Source organism: Phyllosticta citribraziliensis (assembly GCF_038025025.1).
Source record: "Phyllosticta citribraziliensis strain CPC 17464 chromosome Unknown J3D65scaffold_12, whole genome shotgun sequence".
Taxonomy (NCBI): domain Eukaryota; kingdom Fungi; phylum Ascomycota; class Dothideomycetes; order Botryosphaeriales; family Phyllostictaceae; genus Phyllosticta; species Phyllosticta citribraziliensis.
In genome coordinates, this window is record NW_027117349.1 from 1,271,472 (window position 1) to 1,293,417 (window position 21,946).

The 21,946-nt window shown below is 57.1% G+C and overlaps 8 protein-coding genes across 8 annotated transcripts; 4 read left to right on the forward strand and 4 right to left on the reverse strand.

Annotated features, from left to right (window-relative positions):
* Positions 1 to 535: 535 nt before the first annotated feature.
* Positions 536 to 1,515, forward strand: J3D65DRAFT_560260 (uncharacterized protein; the record flags this gene model as incomplete). The annotated part of the gene is made up of 2 exons (XM_066797462.1): positions 536 to 882; positions 915 to 1,515. The coding sequence occupies 2 exons, from the start codon at positions 536 to 538 to the stop codon at positions 1,513 to 1,515; spliced, it is 948 nt and encodes a 315-aa protein (XP_066651548.1).
* Positions 1,516 to 2,897: 1,382 nt separating this feature from the next.
* J3D65DRAFT_560021 (integral membrane protein-like protein) lies at positions 2,898 to 4,502 on the forward strand (the record flags this gene model as incomplete). Its single annotated transcript, XM_066797441.1, has 4 exons — positions 2,898 to 2,981; positions 3,049 to 3,685; positions 3,788 to 4,115; positions 4,193 to 4,502. 4 exons carry the CDS (start codon positions 2,898 to 2,900, stop codon positions 4,500 to 4,502), a joined length of 1,359 nt encoding a protein of 452 aa, XP_066651549.1.
* Positions 4,503 to 5,554: 1,052 nt separating this feature from the next.
* On the reverse strand, positions 5,555 to 6,639 carry J3D65DRAFT_125009 (uncharacterized protein). The gene has a single exon (XM_066793851.1). It carries the CDS (start codon positions 6,481 to 6,483, stop codon positions 5,704 to 5,706), a length of 780 nt encoding a protein of 259 aa, XP_066651550.1. The 5' UTR covers positions 6,484 to 6,639; the 3' UTR covers positions 5,555 to 5,703.
* Positions 6,388 to 10,433, reverse strand: J3D65DRAFT_124748 (uncharacterized protein). Its single transcript, XM_066793850.1, has 5 exons — positions 10,004 to 10,433; positions 9,828 to 9,952; positions 8,489 to 9,777; positions 6,700 to 8,437; positions 6,388 to 6,640 (listed from the first exon to the last, which is right to left on the reverse strand). Exons 1-5 carry the CDS (start codon positions 10,175 to 10,177, stop codon positions 6,496 to 6,498), a joined length of 3,471 nt encoding a protein of 1,156 aa, XP_066651551.1. The 5' UTR covers positions 10,178 to 10,433; the 3' UTR covers positions 6,388 to 6,495.
* Positions 10,434 to 12,187: 1,754 nt separating this feature from the next.
* J3D65DRAFT_126484 (uncharacterized protein) lies at positions 12,188 to 14,479 on the forward strand. The gene is made up of 2 exons (XM_066793856.1): positions 12,188 to 12,811; positions 12,862 to 14,479. The coding sequence occupies exons 1-2, from the start codon at positions 12,280 to 12,282 to the stop codon at positions 14,316 to 14,318; spliced, it is 1,989 nt and encodes a 662-aa protein (XP_066651552.1). The 5' UTR covers positions 12,188 to 12,279; the 3' UTR covers positions 14,319 to 14,479.
* A 3,707-nt stretch (positions 14,480 to 18,186) lies between these two features.
* Positions 18,187 to 18,402, reverse strand: J3D65DRAFT_559824 (DnaJ domain-containing protein; the record flags this gene model as incomplete). Its single annotated transcript, XM_066797427.1, has 1 exon — positions 18,187 to 18,402. A coding segment is annotated over one exon (216 nt), but the record flags the coding sequence as incomplete, so codon positions are not given.
* Positions 18,403 to 18,984: 582 nt separating this feature from the next.
* On the forward strand, positions 18,985 to 20,510 carry J3D65DRAFT_638617 (uncharacterized protein). Its single transcript, XM_066801633.1, has 2 exons — positions 18,985 to 19,331; positions 19,382 to 20,510. Exons 1-2 carry the CDS (start codon positions 19,319 to 19,321, stop codon positions 20,104 to 20,106), a joined length of 738 nt encoding a protein of 245 aa, XP_066651554.1. The 5' UTR covers positions 18,985 to 19,318; the 3' UTR covers positions 20,107 to 20,510.
* On the reverse strand, positions 20,300 to 21,500 carry J3D65DRAFT_560019 (calcineurin-like phosphoesterase; the record flags this gene model as incomplete). The annotated part of the gene is made up of 3 exons (XM_066797440.1): positions 20,300 to 20,444; positions 20,496 to 21,252; positions 21,308 to 21,500. 3 exons carry the CDS (start codon positions 21,498 to 21,500, stop codon positions 20,300 to 20,302), a joined length of 1,095 nt encoding a protein of 364 aa, XP_066651555.1.
* Positions 21,501 to 21,946: the final 446 nt, after the last annotated feature.

Sequence of the window (21,946 nt, forward strand, 5' to 3'; positions counted from 1 at the left end):
CGGCCTCGCCATTTCGAGTGGATGTAACGTGGCCATTTCTTGTCGACGAACTCTGATATTCCTCAAATGATGTATGTCTGCGAGTATCAAGAGAAGCGATGCCTGAGGTGGCTGAAATCGCAGGTAGAGATTTGCACAGAATGTCTTGTGCGAAACAGATGATGGAGACTGAATATTCCATCATTTCCGCGATATCATCGACTCGTTACCAGGCTAAGAAAGACGTCCTGAGCGGGGAAAATCTGACCCGGAGGCATCGTCTGTTTGTGCATCATGCGCAGTGCTGATGGAAGCATTCTGCATTTTGAATGCCGAACAGTTCGGAGCAGAGCCTCAGCCTGATACCCAACTGCTCCATTTCCTTTTGACCATGTCTTATTTAGTCGCGGGGGTATCGGCGTCGAATTGGAGAAGGAAGCCTTCATTTCGCGTTCGAGATAGCAAACTAACTGGGCGCTCTTCTTTCCCGAAAGTGGAGAACACATCTTCGTGGCATGCATTGAGCCTGTGACGGAAACCCTGGACACGTCGAATCATGAGCACTGCGGCATCAACCACCGCGGCCTCAACCACGCCATCCAATGATCTTCCTGCAGGCTACCCGAGGCTGGCAGCAAGAATGGGCCTCCAGCCCGAACTCGCAATATTCAGGAGATTCGGGTTTCTAAACAAGTTGAACATCTTGTGCTTGCAAGCCGAGTTAGCCGCAATCGAAGAAGACCTCAAGCTTCTACTCTGCACTCAGAGTCAAGTCTCTTCTGAAAGCCTTCTGCGGGATTGGGGTACCGCGAGAAAATCAGCCGACGAGAGAGAGGATGACGGTCGAGATCCACGGCTGAATTTGATCCTTGCTGCTGGAGAAAAACTTGAAAAGTACAGTGAGTCTGCCTGAAACCGGTTTGAGCTTGGGTCAGACTTACAAGTTGTGTCGCTACAGATGCTGCAGTTGTCCAACAGTCCAGAATGCTTGCTATGGATCCACCGAAAAAAAATGATTTGGATTACATCCAAAGGTTCATAGGAGACGAGAGCCAAATGGGCTTCCCACATCCTTTCTCGGGAGCAGATTCAGAAATATGGGGTTCAATAGAAAGCCCCAAAGGTCACGCCAATGATATCATAACCCCATATCCTTATCGCCAAAAGGATATGTTCTCGAAACTAGTAAAGAAGAAGTTTTTCGACTTTGGCTTCGATAGGGTCTGGCGGAGTTGCAAGATCGGCGATCTCGAATTTTGGGACGAGAAGGTCATCGACCGAATGACGTCTATGGTAAGCACGGCGCTTGCGTCGATTCTTCCTATTATTTCCATCATCATTCTTTACTACGTCGAATCGATGGAGGCCAAGTTCGGAATTATGGCGGTATTCAATATCCTTATATCCGTATGTCTCGGTCTTCTCACTCACGCCAAAAGAAGCGAGATATTTGCGGTGACGGCGGCATTCTCCGCCATACAGGTCGTGTTTGTGCAGGCAGGAGATGCGACACAGGCAAATCCAGCGGGGTCATGACGACATGCCTGGTGATGAAACTGAGAGCTCCAGATACGTTCCCCTTCCTCATTCTTTAGGTTCTTGTTTTCTTTTCTCCGTCCACAACCAACGTCCACAACCGACAAGCCATGGGGAAAGTCTCGAGAGATAGAGATAGAAAGAATTCCAACTCTTTTTAACCTATTACTCCCCTCCGATAGTGATTCCTATGTCGTCCGGGCAGGCCCAGAGAAGAAACAGCAGGCAATGCTTCAAGAACCCCGAAGACTCGAAGACTCGAACTCGAACTCAGGTGGGAAAGGACGAAGACCGAGACTGGACAGGAAAAAACGGAAGTGAAGAAAAAGAAGCTGTCGAGGAGCCAAGGGGAAGAAGCATGATCGTGCCGCATCGTCGGGCAAGAACGCGTCAAGCTCGAGCGGACAGAGAACCACCCAAGTCCACCCCAGAACTGACGGGTTGAACTGGATTCAACCCACCTCACCATTCTCTGGTCTTGCTTGATAAGAGGTAACACCTGGTCGAGATCATTACGCCACATTTGCATACGCCAATGTCGCTGAATGGTGGGCGACGGTCAGAGTCAGACAAAGGACCCGAAACTTCCAAGATCGAAGGGTCTAGGGACTGTCGCCAGCAGCGTCACGGCCCGTCCCGCCTAGACTGCATGTTCCACCCGCATTCTGAGGCATCCAAATTGCTGGATGAGGCTCCGTTTCATGCACCTGCCTGCCAGTGGCGTTGTGGCGCAACGAATCGATTGTCCCAACTAGCGTCAGTCGCGTCCTCGGAGGGGTCCTCTTGGAAAGAATCCAGCTGCGCGGATAGCAAATGAGCATGTCAGTCTTGGTGATGATTGGATCAGCGAAGCAGGCCTTCCACCAGCCCGGGCGTCGGCTTTGAACAGCACAAAGTTGTTTGCATCGTTGTCGAGCCCTGTCGGGTCGATGGGCGGACACAGCATAAATGGGAGGAATAAGGACCAAAATGAAGACGAAGCCCGAGAGGAAGTAAGGTCGTCCTTGATGAGAAGGTGTTGTAAAGGTGAATGGTGATGACGATTGACCTTGGTGTTGAGAAAGGCGGGCCTATCAAAGGACGTCGATTTTGATTGGCCGGTCGGCTACTCTGCGAGCGAGCTATCGCGTCATGCGCCTACCGAGCACCCCTGCAACCGGACCAGCCTCATGTCCTACGCCGACCACCAGACGACTTGCTCAGGTCACAACTCACGCGCTCCTGCAGTGCATCTTACCCCTTGGAGGAGCTTGACATAGCTCTCATCTGGATCCATCTCTTCACGTCTCCAACGCTTTGCTCGCACGGATTCTCCAAGTCCCCGCATCTTCAACACCACCGAAAGCGGCTGCCCGGACGCGAAGCCGACCTAATCGCCCATCATGGCCTCCAAGGCCGTCGTACCGTTCCTGGTCAGCATGATGCTGCTGACCGGCGTCTGCAACACCCTCTTGACAAAGTTCCAGGTACAACTTGCATTGTTCACTCTCCATCCGCCGCGGCACCGCTGATACGGGCACCATCTGCCAACAGGACCAACAATGCGTGCGCAACTGCGACTCCAAGCACCCAGAATACTTCGAGCAGCCCGTGATCCAGACGCTCCAGATGTTCATCGGCGAGATGGGCTGCTGGCTCGTCGTCGGCGGCTTCGCGCTCTACCAGAGCTACTTTGCCAAACGGCGCGCCGCCGAGTCGGGCGGCTACGAGCCAGTGCCGCGATCGTCCGTCGACAACAACGATAACGAAGGGCCCGGGACTGCAGAGACGGAGGCCGAAGAGACGCCTGACAGCGGAAGCACCGAAGTTGAGGAAGGAGAGGTTGCGAACCCGCTGAAGCTGGTGCCCTCGCATGCCAGCGACGGACACAACCGCGTCCCGCTCACTGGCTGGAAGGTCACGTACCTGGCGCTGCCGGCCGTGTGCGACATTGCGGGCACGACGCTGATGAACGTTGGACTGCTCTTCGTTGCTGCGTCCATCTACCAAATGACTCGCGGCGCGCTGGTGCTTTTCGTCGGCCTGTTCTCCGTCCTCTTCCTCAAACGGTACCTGCGGCTCTACAAGTGGGCCGCGCTGGTCATTGTCGTGCTAGGTGTGATGCTCGTTGGACTCGCAGGTGCAATTTCAAAGGACGACAAAGCATCCCACGGCTCCAGCGTCGACGCTGGTGCCGCCGGACACATGTCGCCGCAGACGCCCATGGGCGGGAACAAGTACGCCCTGTCGGGATCCATTCTGGTGCGGAGCCTGCAAAACGTCATGGGCACAGGCGAGGAGGAACCAATTGCGGCGCCCCTGGCCGTACGCACAATCATTGGCGTGCTGCTAATTGCCGGCGCGCAAATCTTCACGGCGACGCAATTCGTGCTCGAGGAGAGCATCATGGAGAACTACGAGCTGGAGCCGCTCAAGGTGGTCGGATGGGAGGGCATCTTCGGCTTCTCCGTCACCGTCCTTTGCATGGTGATCCTGCACTTTGCAGTCGGCCAGACGCCCGCGGGGCGTTACGGCTACTTTGACGCAAAGGAGGGACTGCGCGAGATCACGCACTTCCCCGCCGTCGCCATCAGCAGCATCCTCATCATGATAAGCATTGGGTAAGACCACATCCTCCCACCAAACCCCCAACACATCTCAAACCTGCCCAACTCAGCTGCTAACGCACAACCACCAGCGGCTTCAACTTCTTCGGCCTCTCCGTCACGCGCACCGTCAGCGCCACCTCCCGCGCCACCATCGACACGTGCCGCACGCTGTTCATCTGGATCGTCTCGCTGGGCCTGGGCTGGGAGACGTTCAAGTGGCTGCAGGTCGCCGGCTTCGCCCTGCTCGTCTACGGCACCTTCCTCTTCAACGACATTGTCCGGCCCCCGCTGCAGGCCTGGCTCGACTGGCGCGGCAAGGATGGCAAGGGCAAGGACAGGCGCGGCTCCGTTGGTGGTGTTGATGAGTTGCTTCCGGAGGGCCCAATTGAGCATGTGTAGGTTGAGGGATGCGGTCACCGTACAGCTTCCTGAGGAGGCGAATCAAACGATGGCAGCACAGCGGCCCTTACGCACGTATCCATCCATGGACGGGCGGACGATTGGCACATCACCATTTCATTTCCTTCACGGCGTTCTTTTTCCTTTCCTTCCCATTTTCCTTTTGGCTCAGGCAAGGCACCTCAGACCGGCGTTTTTGGTAATCACCTCATGATATGACAGGGCAAGCAAGTTCAGTTCAGTTCAGTTCAGCTTGGGTACTTCAACAGGAATGGCAGAGTTGGTTGGATATGTAGGGTAGGATAAGGAAGGTGTGTAGACAAGGACCGGCGCATGTAGCTATGTAGGCAGGCAGACATCACAACGACAAATGGCACGGCATGGCATGAGATCAAGAAAGACAGACAACCTGAGCACATCGAGATGCTTCTTGCTATGAAAGTAAAGGTAGGTAAGAAAGTAAGGTAGGTACCTTGGTGCCAGCCTGTTGGAATCTACGCTCCAAACGGGCAAAGAGAGGCTGAGATATAGAGAGATAAACATGTAGGAGACATCCCCTCCAGCTGTCAGATGTACGTGTAAGGCGCACGCAGCCAGCCAGCCGGTCAGACAGAAAGACAGACAGACCACCAGCCCACCAGCCCGCAGGCCTTGACCACTATTCCTCCCTCCCTGTCCTGTCTCGTTCCAACCATCGAGTCATCCATCATCCATTCATTCAAAACCCAACCCATTGAAACTCCATCCCGAAAACTCCATTGACCAGAGAAAAAGAGACCGCCGCCACCGCTGACCGCTGGCTCATCCAAGACAAGAAGAAAAGCAAGTAAATAATTGAACGCCTGAAACACTTTTGCCGTGGTAATCTGTACCCGTTCATCGAACACCATGACGACGACCATCCATCGCCGGCTACCTGAAGACGAAGACCGTAGTCAACCCGTCGAAAAAGATTAAGGTAGAAGAAGGAAAAGAAACACGGGTAGGGTAGAGTCCACGTAGGGTGCGCAGACGCAAAAGCGCCATCCTCAAGACCGGTCGATCGATTGGGAAAATGAGAGAAGGACGACAAGGCGTGCGCCCTTCGACCTAATTCAGGTGCGCGAAATGCGCGTCGCCGTGCGCAAACCTGTTGAGGGCCTGGCCGCCAATGTCGCCCAAGACGGAAGAGCCATCCGCAGTCCTCGCGGCGGCGGCAGCGTCAGCGCTGGGCCGGCTTCCAAGTCGGCTTGCCGGCGGTGGTGGTGTCGGCGTCGACGGCGTTTTCTTTGTTTTCGTTTTGCGCCGCGAGGAGCTCTTCGGCGAGCGTGCGGCCCAGGGGGTGCTGCTCAGCAGCCTGCGCCTCGTTGGTATTGGCATTCTCCTGCTTGACGGTCGAGTGTTCGTCGTCTGGTTCATTCTCGCCGGCCCCTTCGTCTTTGACGGCGTCTGCACCCTCGTCTTCTTCTGCGTCGGCATCCTCAGCCTGCGCGGCCATTTCGTCGGGGTCTTCTTCGCCTTCGAGGACGCGCTCAAAGACTTCTTCGGCAGTCTTCACAATGGCTTCCACGTCGGCCCGCAGCTTCTTCTCCGCTGGCGACAGTTCGACTTCTGCGGCTCCGAGGTTGCCAACGGCCGAGTTGTAGTCGCGGTAGGCAGTCTGATAGATCTGGGTGGTCTGCTCCGCCAGCTGTCGCTGAACCTCGTCGCACATCTTGTTCAGTTGATCCCTGACTTGCTCGCACGCGTCGCGGAACATTCGCTGCTGATTCTGCAAGACATGGTTTGTGACGTATGACTTCATGCGCGCATAAGATCCTTGACCACGCTCGTCGGTCGCCACCTGGTACGCGTGTTCCATGGCCGCAGCGACGACCGGAACGAATTCTCGGTTCACTTCTTTCTGGCGAGTATTGACCAATTCGACGATGGCCGACACCAGGCCGTTGAGGAAACCGTCGTGATTGCGCAGTTGGTTGTCGAGTTGGTTGAGTCGAGCCATGCTGACGCCGACTCAACGCGCGCGCTGCACAACCGCATTGTGGAAGGAATGCAGCACCTTCAAGGCATTCGCTTTGAAATTCCTGACGTCGGTCGGCAGGCGTCGCTGAAACGCCCTCTCCCAGCCTGTAGCAATCTCCTTGAGAATAGGAGCAGTCCTGGGTCTATCAGAGGTAAATCCTAGAAATTGGGCGAGAACGCGAAAAGGGGCACTTACAATTCAGCATTAAAGTCACGTGGCCCAGAGGCCCCATTGTAGACACCCTGCCTTCTGACAGTGGCTTTGTACGTGGACCAGTAGAGACCGCCCATGCTGCGATGAGCGCCCCAGCCAGATGCAGTGGGGTGCGCTGCCTCGCAAGCCTTTGGGACCAGCTTGTCGTAGTTCGCATAGACGTGCTCCGTGAGCGTTGCGGCCATCCCATGGAGATTCTCGTGCACGACCTTTTGGATACACTTTCCGAGTTCCTCAAGTTTCTGCTTAAGAAACGTTTGTTCTTGGCGTCTTTGGTCGGCAGATATGAGGGAACTTGGTCCATCGTTCGTTGCCCAGAGGCTCATCGACGTCAAGAACTGGTTCAGGCTATTGAGGAATCGACGGGCGCAAGCAATGCGTCCAGCTTCGGTCAGCTGCTTGCAGTGCGCCTGCAACTTGGGCACCTCAGTCTCAGAGACGTCTTTGAAACCAGGAACGGCCTTGTCCCTCCTGAGTCGGCCGCAGAGCTTTTGGTACGCCCGGCTGGATACGCAAAAGACAGGTAGAGACCGTGCCACCTCGTCATAATCGCGCAGGTCGACCTCGGGATCGAATTCATCCTCATTCTCTTCCTCAGCCGTTTCTTGGTCCAGCTCGCGGATGCCGGCCGCAAAGTCTTGTGCTATGGCGCCTCGACTGTAGTCATTCCTGCCATTGATGCAAAGCCGGCTGATGTGGTCATCAATCGAGGCCTCTTTCTCCCTCAGCGTCTTGATGTCTTTCCGAATATCCTTCATCTTCTCGTCAATCGAAGCCCGTTCGGCCTTGGCCTCTTTTTTCATGTTCTTAAGCTCTTGAATCTTGTCCTGGATCTGTTGCTCCGTGAGGGGCTCGCGGTCGTCTGGAACTTCATCCTCAGGCTCGCTTTGGTGGGCATCCGAATCGGCCTCGGCCCTGCGTTTCTTTCGTGACTGCTTTTTCGGTGACTTTGAGCGCTTCCTCTTTTTGCCAGAGTTCTCTGTTGGTGCGTAGACAATTTTGCCATCAGCGCAGTCTTCGAGCAGGTTGTCCCAGACATCAATCTTTTCGTCGCAGTCTTCAACCGCCTCCATGTAGACCTGCTTAGAGTCTTTGCACTCTTCAATCTCATTCTGCAGCTTTCGAACCTTGCTGCGGAGGTCATCCAGCTCTGACCACATGCCCGAAACAGTCTCGTCAAGATTCAAGCCGCTGACAGCCTCGACGAGTGAAATATCGTCCGTCTTGGAGCAAATGAAGGTGACGTTGTTGTATGTCCCGTCGAGCTTAAGCTGTCTCTTGAAAGTGTCTCCAAGCAGCTTTTTGGCGGCCTTGTCGTCGACGGCTCGTGTGATTGGTGCCACAATCCACAGACCACTGCATTGCTTCATGTAGCCCTCGGCAACGGCAGCACGCGCAGCGTTGGAGTCTTGGACACCAGGAAGATCAACAACGACGGCGCCGGTTGACAGAGCATCCGCCTTCGTGTAGATCTTGACGACCTTGATGAGGGGCCAATATTCCATGCGCTTCTTCTCCTTGCTGTCCTTCTGTTTCTCCTGAGAATCCACAAAGTATTGCAAGCGTTTGTAGAAATCACCAGGATTCGACTCGTTGATTCGCTTTGTCGTGCCAAGCAACCCCTGGACTTCTCGGGCGAGACTCTCGGGACTCGCTTCGGCAATCATTTCTTTCGTCTTTTGCGGATACACGGCCTTGATTTTGGCCCATGCAACGCCAGCTGGTTCCAAGTCAGCAGGACATTGGCAAGGCAGCATCATGTCAAACTCACCTTCGTGTTCAGAATTGGTACATTCCTTCGACACTTTCCCACTCCCGTCGAGTAAATCGCTGTAGAGAACTTGCAGCTCTTTCAGCCAGTCCTCGAGCTTGACGAACTCGATTTCTGCCCTGTACCTGCTGTAATCATCATTGCTTTCGTTCCAAGACAATTCCGTCACGACGGCCGTGCAAGCACGCATGCAGTTCGTTGGGACCAGACGTTCCTCGTCAAGCATGGCATTGATGACACTGCTCTTGCCAGCTCCGGTGTTGCCCACAACACCCAGGATGGTCCTGTTCTTCACGTTCTGGCTCTTCAAGTCGTGAATGGATTTCAGCCATTCTTGCGCGTCTTGGTCTTGTTGCTGACATGCTTGAAGCGGCTGCTCGATCTTCTCAAGCAGTTTCAGAGCTTGCTTAACGCCAGCTTCCAGACACTCGATTTCATTCTCTGCCATGAGAGTCTCGAGCGACTGGTTCTGGGTTCGAGCTTCAGCCTTGACCGTTTGAGCGGCTGGGGCGTGAGCCGGAGTGTGATGGGTGTTCAAACCCGGCTGATGGGCATGATTGGGCATGGGCGCATATTGTTGATGAGGTTTTGCGGGAGGGTCACCAGGGTGACGACTACCACTGGGCCCAGACGTAGGGCCACCTAGAGTGCTTCCATAAATGAGTGCAGGGAAGTTGTGGGCATTCGCCGGGGTCCCAGGAAAACCAGAGGCCGGTTGAGACGTCGGGACCTGCCTGTACGGCGATTGGATTGAGGTGTGTTGAGCGACCGGCTGCACAGGCTTAGCAGCAGTGTATGGTGATTTCTGTGTCGGGGGCTGCCTGTACGGGGAGTGAGTTTGAGCATGTTGGGCAATCAGCTGCGCAGACGGAGCAGCAGTGAGTGAAGATTGCGGAGTAGGCATTGACGACGAAGATGTCTGCGTCGGAGTAGGCGTTCTGGACAACCAAGAAATTGGGGAACCCGTCCGGGTTGGATATTGAGGGTGTCGTTCAAGGCCACCTGTGCCCGTAAACATGCCGTTTTGTTTTGGCAAAGACGGAGAAGGGCGTGCTGAAGTGGGCAATGATGATTGAAGCGAAGATGCTGGTGAAGTGCCGACGCTCAACGCATGCCTGGTTTGCACTGCTTGGAAGCCTGAGTGCGCTGGGTCGACTCTCGAATTGGTTGCGGACCCATTCATCGCATGGCCGACAGGCCCGGGTGCAGCTGTTGGAGCGGCTGCGCCGGAAGAAGCGCCGTCGGTCGTAGGCTCGTTATCTACCATCAAAACAACCATGTTGTCATGACTGCCCTGTCAGCATTGATGCTACGTAGACGCGTGAGAGCAGGGACTCACTAGAAGTCAAGGTCGGAGGCCCTCGCACTCCTCTCAATCACCTTTGCACCCACCACGAAGCGGGGAGTCGGCTCATGGTCTCGTTTGCCTTTGTAAGCCGTTTGGAACTTGGCAATCGAATTTTTCTGATGATATCTCTCAGTCTAATGGAGCTCGATGTGGTGTAGAATCATTACCGGCTTGGATTTGACCCAGAGAAAGTCACTTTTGTCCAGCGGTTCACTCAAGTCGGCATCGCTGAAGAGGATTGCAACCACAATCCTGTCCGGGGCGATATCGACGCAATCCTCTGGTATGACTTGCTTTGCAGCATTTCGAACGTGCAAGTATTGGGGCTCTGACACGGTCATGGCGCAGGGTGTTGCAGAGCTTTGGGGGCCGACGGCGGATGACGCAAGCAAGCGTGGACAGCGCGAGCGAGGGTGGGCTGAGGTAGCAAAATCACCTCCCGCAGCGACAAAGAAGTCGATTGGAGATGGCTGTCGACAATGACTGGTCCCAATGACCCTGCAGGGCCGTTTGTGGAGGAAACAAAGGCGGTTGCAAATTAGGAACCGAAGAGGTGGAGGTGCGGAGCCGTCATTATTGGGACGCGTCGCGCGACGGGAAACGGGAAACGGGAAACGGGAAACGGGAAACACACGCGAGGCACGGGCACTCTCGGAAAGCTAGGCTGAAATGAGGCAGCTCATACAAGCTGGTACACAACTCCAGAAGCCACCCAATGAAGTGACTGGAAGGCTTCAGTTCTGAGACACCGAAGTCGGTCCAAGAGTTGTGGTTGGAGAGTATAAAACAGAGCGTATTTGCTTGCCTTTTGGGTTAGCCTCAAACCTCAACCAAACATCCCTGTGTTTATCGGCAACCGAAAAAAGACGCTACCGGAGCACCCATCACGCAACGAGAAAATCCAGAGCTGAGTGAGCGCTGTATTCGACGATGGGTTTCTACTCTAGTTTGCTTCAGCAGCACCAAGGTCTAGAATCTACCAAGTTGCATTTAGCAGCAGCTGTGCCATGCGCCACCAGGACCAAAGCGGCATCTGTAGTGGACAAGTTTGGATCTAGCTACGTCAAGCATCTCTGCGAAGGATGTACTAGCATCTGCCCATGATGCACTCCTCTTCTCCTGTGCCTCGACAACGTCATGGAGGTAGGTTAGTGGAATGTTGTCCCTTTTAATGGCCTGTGAGTATCCCTCTTGTCGGCAAACATCTCTATACTCAGCATTCTCCAGCTTCAAACATCATCCATCCATCCATCCATCCATCCATCATGAGCCCTTCATCAAACTATTACTCTCAGCGCAGCAATCCCACGCAGCTTGGGGATCCTGTGTCGCTCAAGGCAGAAACATCAAACACCAACCACTACCTCGGGGCCCGAAGCACCTGGACACCGAATCGGACGACGCCAAGCAAGTTGAACAGGACGATGCTGGGGGACCCAGTCTCTCTGAAAGCTGAAAAGGGCAACCACAGAGACCCTGTGGATCACGACAACGGCCCGTCTGGGACTCCGGGGGCTAGCCAGCGCATGTCAAGGCTGTGAAACGGACAAAGAACGGGACACATGGCACCGTTCCAGTTCCTCCTGGGCGCGGGTCGATCTGTAAATTAGTTCAACAACGGAGCAATATCGATATACGTCTTGCAGCTTCATAAACAATTTTCGTTTGCGTGTGTTGGTTTCATCGTGAACGAAGGTCTGCCTGGGGACGCCAGGCAGCAGCGTTCGTCCGTTTCGCATCGACTTTGCCGTATTCGTACAATGGAAAGCGAAGGCAAGGCGGGCGGACAGACGCACGGCAAGCCGAGTGCGATGCGGGCCATCAGGCGCAGCGTGCCCGAAGTCTGGATGAAGGCTGTGGAAAAGGACCGTGGCTCTGTTCGGCCGAATGGCGACGGAAGAAGGACGAGGCAGCAAGCGACGGCGAAGAGGGAGAGCTGATCTTGATAAGTGCACTGGTAAGCGGATTATTGAAACAGGCAGCGCGTGCGACGTCTTTCATCATGGCCACGCACCAGCAGGGGTCCGGGCGCAACAAGCAGGCAGGGCAGTGACGTAGCCCTACACAGCTGTGCCTGCCCCAGGGACTCCCATGCCTCACCTGCACCTCATGCACCGCGAACCTCTGCACTGTCCCTCCTCCTGTCGCCCACTCCTCCGCCTGGTGACAACTTGTCGTCTATTGCCAAAGATCTTTACCACTGCTTGCGCTCGCTGTGGCATTGTCCTACTGTCATGCTCGCCGCTTCGCACGACTAAACGCCCGTCGCGCCATCGTTCCCTCTATCCGACCAAGATCGGAGCTTACGGACGGAGTCTCACACCTCCTCGACCGACACCAACTGCTCCGGCTATCATAGCTATCCTCCCTTCTCTCGGCGACCTCTACACTCGCTGTCTACTCTCATTCCCACCCCGAATCTCCCCCAATTCGCCGCCTCACCATGGCGACTCTCCACGACGCTCTGAAATGTCTCCGCCCCAAAGACTTTGCCGACGTCCCCCTGGAAGACTTGGGCACCTGGATGTCCGACGTCTTTGCCAACTGCGAGGTGGCAGTCAACTCGGTACCTCATCCTCCGGGCGGCACCGACTTTGCACTTTCAAAGCGCAGTCGCAATGACGCCAATGGCGCAACATGCGCTGCCGAAATGACAGTCTCCGAGGCACGACCTCCGCCGATTGACCCCTCACACGAGGAGTTGAAAAAGTCCTGGGGCAAGCCAGTCAAGACCAGCGACAATGGCTTAGCAGTTTCCGTATACAAGATGTCAGGCGCGGACAAGAATGGGTCCTGGTTTGCTCGAAAAAGCATCCACGAGGGCTTGGGCTTCACCAAGTGGAAAAAGGCATTGCAGCGTGAGTTTGCTGAGAGCTTGGCCGTTGAAGGCGGACCTGGAAGTGGCTGTGTCAGAGGCATTGGTGGAGATAGGAGACTGGAGCAGCGCACAGTCGAAGGGGTTGGGCAGATGGAAGGTACGTTTCCGCTGACACTATGGGGGTATTCCGCTGACAATCTTCCGCAGTCCTCCAGCTTTCAGCCCAGTTCCCCGGTCCCACAGCCCCCCGCGAGTTCATTACTCTCCTCCTGACCTCAGACGATGCCCTCACGGAAAAGTCCAAGCCCCATATAACACCCTTAGATGATGCATTAGACCAAGTGCCACGGCACTACATGGTGGTCTCGATACCCACCGAACACCCCGATGCCCCTCCCAGAGACAAGGAAGGCCTTGTGAAAGGACAGTACGAGTCGATTGAGATGATTCGAGAGATACCCCTGACTCCATCAAAGTCCAAAAACAGCCAGTCCACCGACAGACGAGACAGCGCCAGTGAAGAAGACCCCGAGACAAATCCTGTGGAATGGATCATGATCACCAGAAGCGACCCCGGAGGCGGCATTCCACGCTTCATGGTCGACCGCGGCACTCCAGGCAGTATCGTTGCCGATACCAAAAAGTTTCTAGATTGGGCATGCGCAAGAGACCACGTCCCAGATCCTGAAGAAGGCATTGATCCAGATGAGGTTCAGGCACTGACGACTGGCAAACCGGTTGACAAGGCGGAAATATACGATGCCGCGGCTGGCAATGGCCACGGTGCTGGTGTCCCAGCAAGCATACAGGTGGCCGACCACTCAAAAAGCGCGCCTCACACACGTACAGTTTCGACTCAGAGCACTACGGAAAGCTCAAAGTCTGCTGGCCTTGTTTCCAACTTTACTTCTGTTCTCGAGAACGGCATCCAAAGCTACGCACCACAATCCGTGGCCTCGTACCTTCAACCCTCTCCGCAGCCCGAGTCACCGGCATCCACAGAGTCGACCGAGAGCGATACTGAGAGCCTCCACAGCTTCACTTCTGCACAGCAATGGACCACAGCCACCGAACACGGCTCCAAGAAAGCGCCATCGGACCGTCTGGGCCCCGACACGGCAAACAATAGTTCCGAATCACTCGGCGCGAGCAGCAGCACAGGCGCCAAGTCGGCAACACCATCGTCCCAGCAAACGCCATACGAGAAGGAGCTCGCCAAGCTCGACGCCAAACGCACTGCGCTGGAGACTAGATTGCGCCGCCAACGCGAAAAGGAGGCGTCGCGCACCGAAGCCAACTCTGCGCGCGAGGAGCGCGAGAAACGCAAGGCACAGGAGAAGTACGAGAAGGAAGTCGCCAAGCTCGAAGCTAAGCGCGAGAAGGAAGAGAAGAAGATGGAAGAGCGCCGGCGCAAGGACGAGGGCAAGCGCGAGGCGGACCGGTTCCGGCGCGACCGCGACGAGTGGAAAGGCCGCGCCGAAGTGGCCGAGACGGAAGTCAAGCTGCTCAAGGAGCAAGTCAAGGACCTGCAAAAGGAAAACACAACCCTCGTCCAGGCCATGGGGCGCAGCGAAGAGGGGAGAGCCGTACTGAAGGCCGTCGCGGACGAGATTGGCGCCGTGGGCAGCGACGCCGGCAGCGCGAAGAGCAGGGCGAGTCGGTAGATTCGATCCTGGCATCGCTTCTTTCTGTTGCTTAGTCTGCTGCTTTGTGCCCTGGGTGCCTTTTTTTCGCTGGCGTTTCTTTGCTTCTTGTTTGAGCTTGCGCGGCGGATGGAGCATGATTCCCTTGTTGTTTTCACGAAGCAAGCAAGCAATCACGCACGTACGCACAACACCAGTAGCTGTGGCTTTTATGTAGCACTTTCATGGCGTCAGTCGGTTGGTCGGTTGGTCGGTCGTGCGAATCTGTCATACACACACATTCTTTGTCATTTTTTCCAAGAGGCGAAAGGACGGGCGTACGTATGTAGATCTTCCCCTTTCTCACTGTTGCAGCAGCAGTGCAAGATGAGGCAAGGCAAGGCGGCATGAGGAAGTATTCCTTTGATGTTTTGTCGTATAGTCTAGACTGCAAAGATGAGACGAGACTGCGGTGGTAGTGGATGTGGTATTGTTGCGGTGGCTTGCAGCCGTATTGTACAGAGCGGACAGCAAAGGTGCCGCGGCTGTAGCGTTAGCACTGCAATCGACAGATAAATTCAGGCATCTTTTAGTGACTAACGTCGTCATTGGTGTTTAACGCTGCTGCTCTTCATCCTCTCGCTCTCCCGAATATAGACTTACATCAGTCAGTCTCCACTCACAGACAGCTTGAGCTAGACAGACAAACAACCCGCGCCGCCAGTGACGGTGGTCCAGACGTCTGCCCCAAGTAACAGTGATGCGAGTCTGTGCATCCATTGCATGAGATGCGCGAGAGTGAGTGGTTGTTGAATTCCATTCTATGCATGAGGGGCAGGGCAGGGCGTTTTATACGCCGTCGGTCGGTCGTCTGTCTGCCTACGGCTGCGTTGGCTATGCTGGCTGGCTGGCTGTGGTCATAGGAGGGGGTAGACAGTCATGGGAGGGAGGGGAGGGGTCAGGAGTCAGGAGTCAGGAGTCAGGAGTCAGGGGGAGGGAGAGGTCTTGCACGCGCTCCTCCTCCTCCTCCGCAAATCTGCCTGCCTGCCTACATACCTGCCTGCCTACCTAATCATCCACGGGTCAGTGGGTGGAGGTCCCGCGTGAACCCTCCCTGCGCGTGACAGTCCAGCACTGCACTGCACTGCACTGCACTGCACTACCGGGCGCAAACTACATGTACCCATGTGGTGACTGTGCCATTTCATGAACGGCTGCGTACATGTGTGATGAAAGGGGTTATTATCTATTTAATAAGTTGTTAGGCTTAATCACTGGTTATTGCAGCAGTGCGTCATCATCATCATATCATCATCATTGCTACCCTACACCTGTAAAGCCTTAAGCTCCTCTACCCCTAGTCCTACTACTCCCTTCCTCCCCTGTCCCCTTTCCCTTTCCCTATCTCTTCCATATTCTTCCCTCTTCATCACTTCATAAACGTCATTTCATTGACCACGTGAGATAAACCGCCCGGCCCAACGCATGTCAAGTTCACCTCGCTCGCCTCTTCTCTTCTCTTTTCTCCTAGCCTCGCCTCCTTTCCCTAAGCATCTCTCATCTCATCTCATCTCATCGACGGACGGACGGACAGACGCCAATGCCCGGTAGTAGTAAGGTAGTAGTAGCAGTAGAAAGTGTAATCTGATCTGACCTGATCCGATCCGATCAAAAGGATAAGAAGAAGAAGAAGAGACGTGTTCCCTCATCCCATCGCCTCACTCCTCACCCCACACTCCCTCGTCGCCTCGCTTCCCACAGAAGCCAGCCGGTCAGCCAGCCTTTACTCAACCCACCGCTCTTACTCTCGGTCTCGCTCGCTCTAATTAACAGTCATACGCTTAACAAGCGGCGGCCGCGGAATGTGCACATTGGGAAAGGGATACGCATCGCGCTCCCTCTCGGCAAAGCGATCGCCCATCATGCGCGCCTTGGCCTCCCCACCAGCGGTGTACGACATGTGCTGGTGCGTCACGCTGGGATGCGTGATCGGGCCCGGCCGGGGAATCTGGCCTCGTTTACCGCCGCCGCCGCCGCCGCCGCCCGCTGTCGCTGCTGCTGCTGCCGTTGCCGTGGCGGCGGCGTTGTTGGTCGACGATGAGAACCCGCTGCGTAGGCGCGGGCCGAAGATCACGTCGTCGAGCGTGTAGCCAGCGCCGTCTGCTGCGCGAGCGGCGCCGCGTGATGTGGGAGGGGGTGCGGCGGCGGCGGCCGGTCTGCCCGCTTGTTTGGGTATGGATGGCGGTGGCGACGTTTCCCAGAGCGAGCCGCGGCGGTGGTGGTGGTGCGGATGCGGATGGTGTTGCTGATGCTCAGCTGCATCGTGGTACGGGTGGTCGACCGGTGAGGCCGGGGCGCGGTCACGGTCACGGTCACGGCCGCGCGACTCGCGCTGCTGCTGCTGCTCCGGATACTCCCGCTCCGGCGAGTGCGTCATTGGTATCGGGCCGGCCGACGACATGTGCCTGGACGAGGCTCCCGCCGTGGGTCGACCGCGACGATGGCTTTCCCGGGGCGGATCCGGGTCTGCAGCGAAGCTGCGGTGGTGCGTGTGGGTGGCCGGACGGCGGCTGGCGCGCGTGCTGGTTGGAGTGGGTCGATCTTCTTCCCGCGACGACCTCATTCGTTCCTGGCTGCTGCTACTTCGTCGGCGAGGGGCGTCGTCGTCGGTGGGCTCGACCACGACCGTGTGGTAGCTCACGTTGTCGCCGAGGGGCACCCCGCCGTCCTCTGAGTAATGGTAAGAGTGGGACTTGGTGTGCCAGTGTTCCCGCTCCGGTGGCGTGGGCGTCGAGGGGGTGCTGGGCGAGGAGTAGCCCGAGTCCAAGGGCATGTCGCGGGGTTTTGACGAATTGGCGGCCGGTCTCTCGTATGCGTGGTCGTGGGATTTTGTTGGGAGCGTCTCGGAGCGGCGCATTGGACGCGGTGCTTCTCTGCGGTCGTACGAATCCATGGTTGCAGACCGTTCGAGGTTCACCTTGGGGGAGGAGTACTTGGACGGCATCGTGTCGGCCTTTTCGAGGGGTGGTCGGCGTCGAGGGTCCTCGGGACTCGAGCGCCGTTCATAGATATCAGGCATTTTTTCTCGGCGGGCAGAGCCGTGGCGCATGCCCGCCAATATCCTATCCTTTTGCGACTTGTCTGATGATCGTCTCGAGACGCTGGGACGCACTTTTTCGTAAGACTTCTTGGATGGTCGAGCGTCGTCCGACGACGAGGTGCCGCCGCGCGGGGTGCGCGAGCTGCGAATGTACTCCATGGCTTCTTCCACTTTGGGCGTCACGTAGGGGTCGTCCCGATGCATCTTGGATGGCCTGCGAGGGGGGCCATCGCGGCGCCTCTGCTCATCTCGGTGGCGTTCCGCCTCTGCCGCACGACGCTCCGCCTCTGCCACCCGCTTGTACTCGTCTTCTTCGCGGCGCCTCTCCTCCTCTTCGTATCGCTGCGCCTCACTCCTGTGCCACCTCCTGCGGTCCTCGTAGCGATCAGAGTCTTCTGCGTCCTCGTTGACGCGGGAAAACTTGTCCTCTGTCCCCCTCTTCTTTTCCTGTGAACGCGTCTTGGAATTTTGGGACCTCTCGTACTTGGTCGAGCTAGAACCAAAGCTGAAGACGCGGATGCGTTCACGGCGGCGGTCGGGAGAGGGCCCGCGAGAATAGCTAAAGGAGACCTTGGTGGCGCGTCTTGCGGGTCGCGTCCTTGCGTCGTCGTAGTGGCGCTCGTCGGAATCGTAGGTAGCACGCGTCTTTGGCTCGGGTCTGGTGGAAGTCTTTGTTTCTCGCGCAGAGTAGGCTCCGCGCGGAGTCCTCACGTCGTATGCGGCGGCGCGCGGCGAGTCCTTTGCCGGCTCGGAAGAGCGCATGCCCCGTTCGAGGGCCTCTCTTCGCAGCTCAGCCAGCCGGACCTGTGCATTGTAGCGTTCGCGTCTGTCCTGGTCGGCGAGAATCTCGTAGGCCTGCTGGATGCGGTGGAATTCGTCGGCCTTTTGGGCTTTTTCGGCGTCGGGAAACTTGTCGGGATGGCTCTTGAGGGCGAGCTTGCGGTATGCAGTTTTGATGGAGGCGGCAGTGGCGTCTCTGGACACGCCGAGGGCGGCATAGGGATCCGGCGGTAACGGAGATCCCATGGCGGTGGTTGTGGTGGGTTGTTAGGAGAGGGCGAGGGTGGTGTGCATGTGCAGCGGCGGAGGAGAGGTGGCTGGGGAAAAGGTTGGAGAAGGGTGAGGTTGGGCTAGCGTGGGACGGAGGAGAGGATGAATTGGCAGAAAAAAGGTTGAGCGGGTTGTCTTTTGGTTGTCGAGGCCGGACGTGGACCGGGGGCTGACGATGGTATGGTGGAGAGAGGATGGCGGTTGAGCGGAGATGCCCTGAGGTGAGGTGCCCTGACGCGTGCAGTGCAGCGCTGGCTCTGGGTCTGGTGGGTCGACTGGATCTTTAGGAGACGAATTGGCGGGCAGCGAGTGGGAGGCGCAGGAGGGCGAGGAGAGCTGAGGAATGCAAAGGCTGACGAGCAGCCTGTTTGGGTTTGGCCATGGGTGGAGGGATGATGCCGTGGGTGATGGGTGATGGGTGATGGGGTCCGTCGGGACAAGGCCCGCGGCCGGGGGGCGTAGCGGTGAGGGCAGGGTACTAGCCAACCTAACGGCCTTTTGCGCGGCCTGCCTCTCCCTTGGTGTGACGACCGCCGGCGCTTCCCAACTTCGATTATCCCTCACCCTCACCCTCACCCTCTCCGTCGCCTGCGTGCTGATTCGACCTGCGTTCCGTTCCGCATCAGCCTGCCAACTAACCCATGTCCCCCGACGCCAATCGCCGAAATCCTGCCCTCAAGACGCCTCAAGAGGGGTGGCAGGCCCATGTTGCAGCCGCACAGCTTGACCGTGCTCTGTACCTCTGTACCACGCCCATAATATTGATCACTTGATTGTCGTTGTTGCCATCACCACTGCGCAATCTAGAAGCATTCCAGACGCGTCCAGAGTATGCTCTGCCATTCTGCGCCGCCTACTTTACTCGACCCGTCAGCATCCTCGAGCTTATGCCATGCCCCTCTCAGGTACGCACGCCCCCGCGCATCTCAACACCAATCCTTCTAAACACCACCAGGAGCCGTGGCAGTGACGCTGCCCGAGGACGGGCCTCAGGGCACCTACAAATGCCAGGTCGACCACGGGTCCGCCCTCTACACCATCACCTGGTCCGGGACTACCGCGTGCCCGGATCTCTCCAACTTCCCCTCGAGCCTTGACACCAAATTTCAAGTCTCGCCCGTCAACCAGAGCCCCGAGATGGCGCTGCTCTGGCAGCGCTCAACCGCCGTCACTCATGGTGCTTTTGCTCACATTAGGCGTTCCAACGCCCGCCCGCTGCCCCCTCTGCCCATGGTCAAGCTGGCCCAACACGACAACGCCGACGCCGTGGCCGTCATCCAACACGACTATCGCATCCTTTGCGAGCTGGCAAGTGTAGATCCCGCCCTGCCTATCCCGAGCGTATCAAAAGATCCGATTCGCGATCGGGGCGTCATCGTTGGATATCGGATGGAAGAATTACACAGGATGCCCTACCACTTGTCCAAGTTTCCGCATTTACTCGCCCGCGTCAAACACGCCGTCCAGCGCCTGCACCATGCCGGATTCTCGCACGGAGACCTGTCTCCCAGCAACGTCATGCAGGACAGCCTGGGTCGCGTCGTATTGATTGATTTTGGCTGCAGCGGCCGCCTGGGCGAGGCAGTGCCGCCGTGCATCCCCTATTGGGTCTATCCACGCGATAGAATTACCAAAGACGAAGATGTAGCCAGGTTGAGGAGGAATCTTGATTTGCCTTAGGTGATGCTGATGGATTCGTTGCAGGTGAGCGACAAGCGAGCGCAGCGCCTACCTACGTGTGCTGTACTGATTGCCCCGGCGCTTCACTTTATCCTGTAATTCATGCACCATGATGATGTCGACGACGATGCTTGCCATTGCCGGCCAGCCCTGCTGCGTGCATGATGAAAGAGGTACCCCCTCGAGGTAACCATCAAACCGAATCGGCTTCGGGTAGATCAATGTCGACGACAATCGGCTTGTTGAAGCGCTTCGGTCCGCGGCCGTAGCTCTGCGCCATGATGGCAGCGTTGATGACGCAAGTCTCCCGCCTGCCCATTCTGCCGTTCAAAGCTGCGCTGTGCCAGCTGTCCAGTCGCGACGTGACAGCAGGGCTATCAGACTGAGACGTCGCATTCTCACTCAGGACTGCATGCTGGGGCGCTTCAAGCCCCTTCTTGCTGAGGCTGCGCTTGAGCGATGGCGAAAAGACGTTTGCATAGGCCAAATCGACTGCATTCGGGGCTGCTGATGTCGAAGCGGAGAACGAGACGCTGTTGGACACGACAGTCTGTGAGCGGGCCAGGTCGTTGTCGAGCGGGTTGCCGCCCCTCGCGCTCAGGTCGACCAGCGACAGTTTGCTGGTTCCCGCCCCCGGGTCCGCCCAGACGTGGGTGCGGTCCTCCAATGGATACGAGCAAGAGAACATGGGCTGGCCGATCTTCCAGCGCACCCGCTCGGCGCCTCGGCCCTCGTGCCTGTGGCCGCAGACGTGCATGCAAGGACGGATGCGCCAGAGAGCCTCCCGGAGGGCCTTGCAGCCGTCGGCATGGCCAGTCGCGTTGGCATCGCAGTGGTGCTGTGGAGGAGCGTGCGTCACCAGGACGTCTGTATCCAGCGGAACGTCGTTCCATATTGCAGCGGCGGCGTCGCGCGGGTACTGAAAGGCCCAGGTGGCGCCGCAGTAGGGCGAATAGGGGCTGCCAAAGACGGAAAACGTGGTACCATTCTGCAGGGCGACGGTTCGCGACTCATGTGCCAGGTAGGTGATGGAGGGGCTTGTCCTCAGCAGGGCGAGGCAGTCTTGGGCGTTTTGCGGGAGCTGGTTGTGGAAGTGAGGGCCGTGGTCGGCGTAGAAGGGCTCGTCCAATGTGACGTCGTGATTGCCTGCCGAGTTAGCAGGCCTGCAGACATGGCTTGATGACGGCGCAGAGGCGAGTACCCGCGACCACAATCTTGACCTCGAACGGGGCCTTTTCGAGCCAATCGACCGTCTTGCGCAGCTCCGAGTGGCTGCCCGTGTTTGAGAGGTCGCCTGCGTGGATGAGCACGTCGCCGGCCGGCAGCTTGGGCGTCTGGTTATGCGTGTCTGATATGAGGACGAAACGCGTTCGCCGACGGGTGGGCTGAGACATGGGTGGATGGCGAGTGGTTGGCCAAGCTCGTCGTGTGTTGATGCACGATCTTCGAGGGTCAGGACAGGACCTGAACAGAGCAGAGCAGAGCAGAGCCAGAGCAGACGCCCACTGGCGGCCAGAGCGACTCCCCGCCCTTTCGTCGTTTGTTTCCCCGCGCCGACGACCAACGTCAAGCCATCGACATATAACAGCACCTGACCTCGGAAAAGCAATTGCAAAAGAAAACACCCCCTACTGCGGCCGGAAAATCAGCTTTACGACCCACCCGACCCACTGCCCTCGTCCGTCACGGCGTCACCTCATGGAATCCAGTTTGCGGGGCAGGGCACGCACAACCAAAGTCGACTCGACTGGACTGGACTCGACTGGACGCCAATTGCGGGGAATCCGCAGAAAAACGACGGATATCTCGTCAGCATCATGGACGGAAAACAGCCCCATCT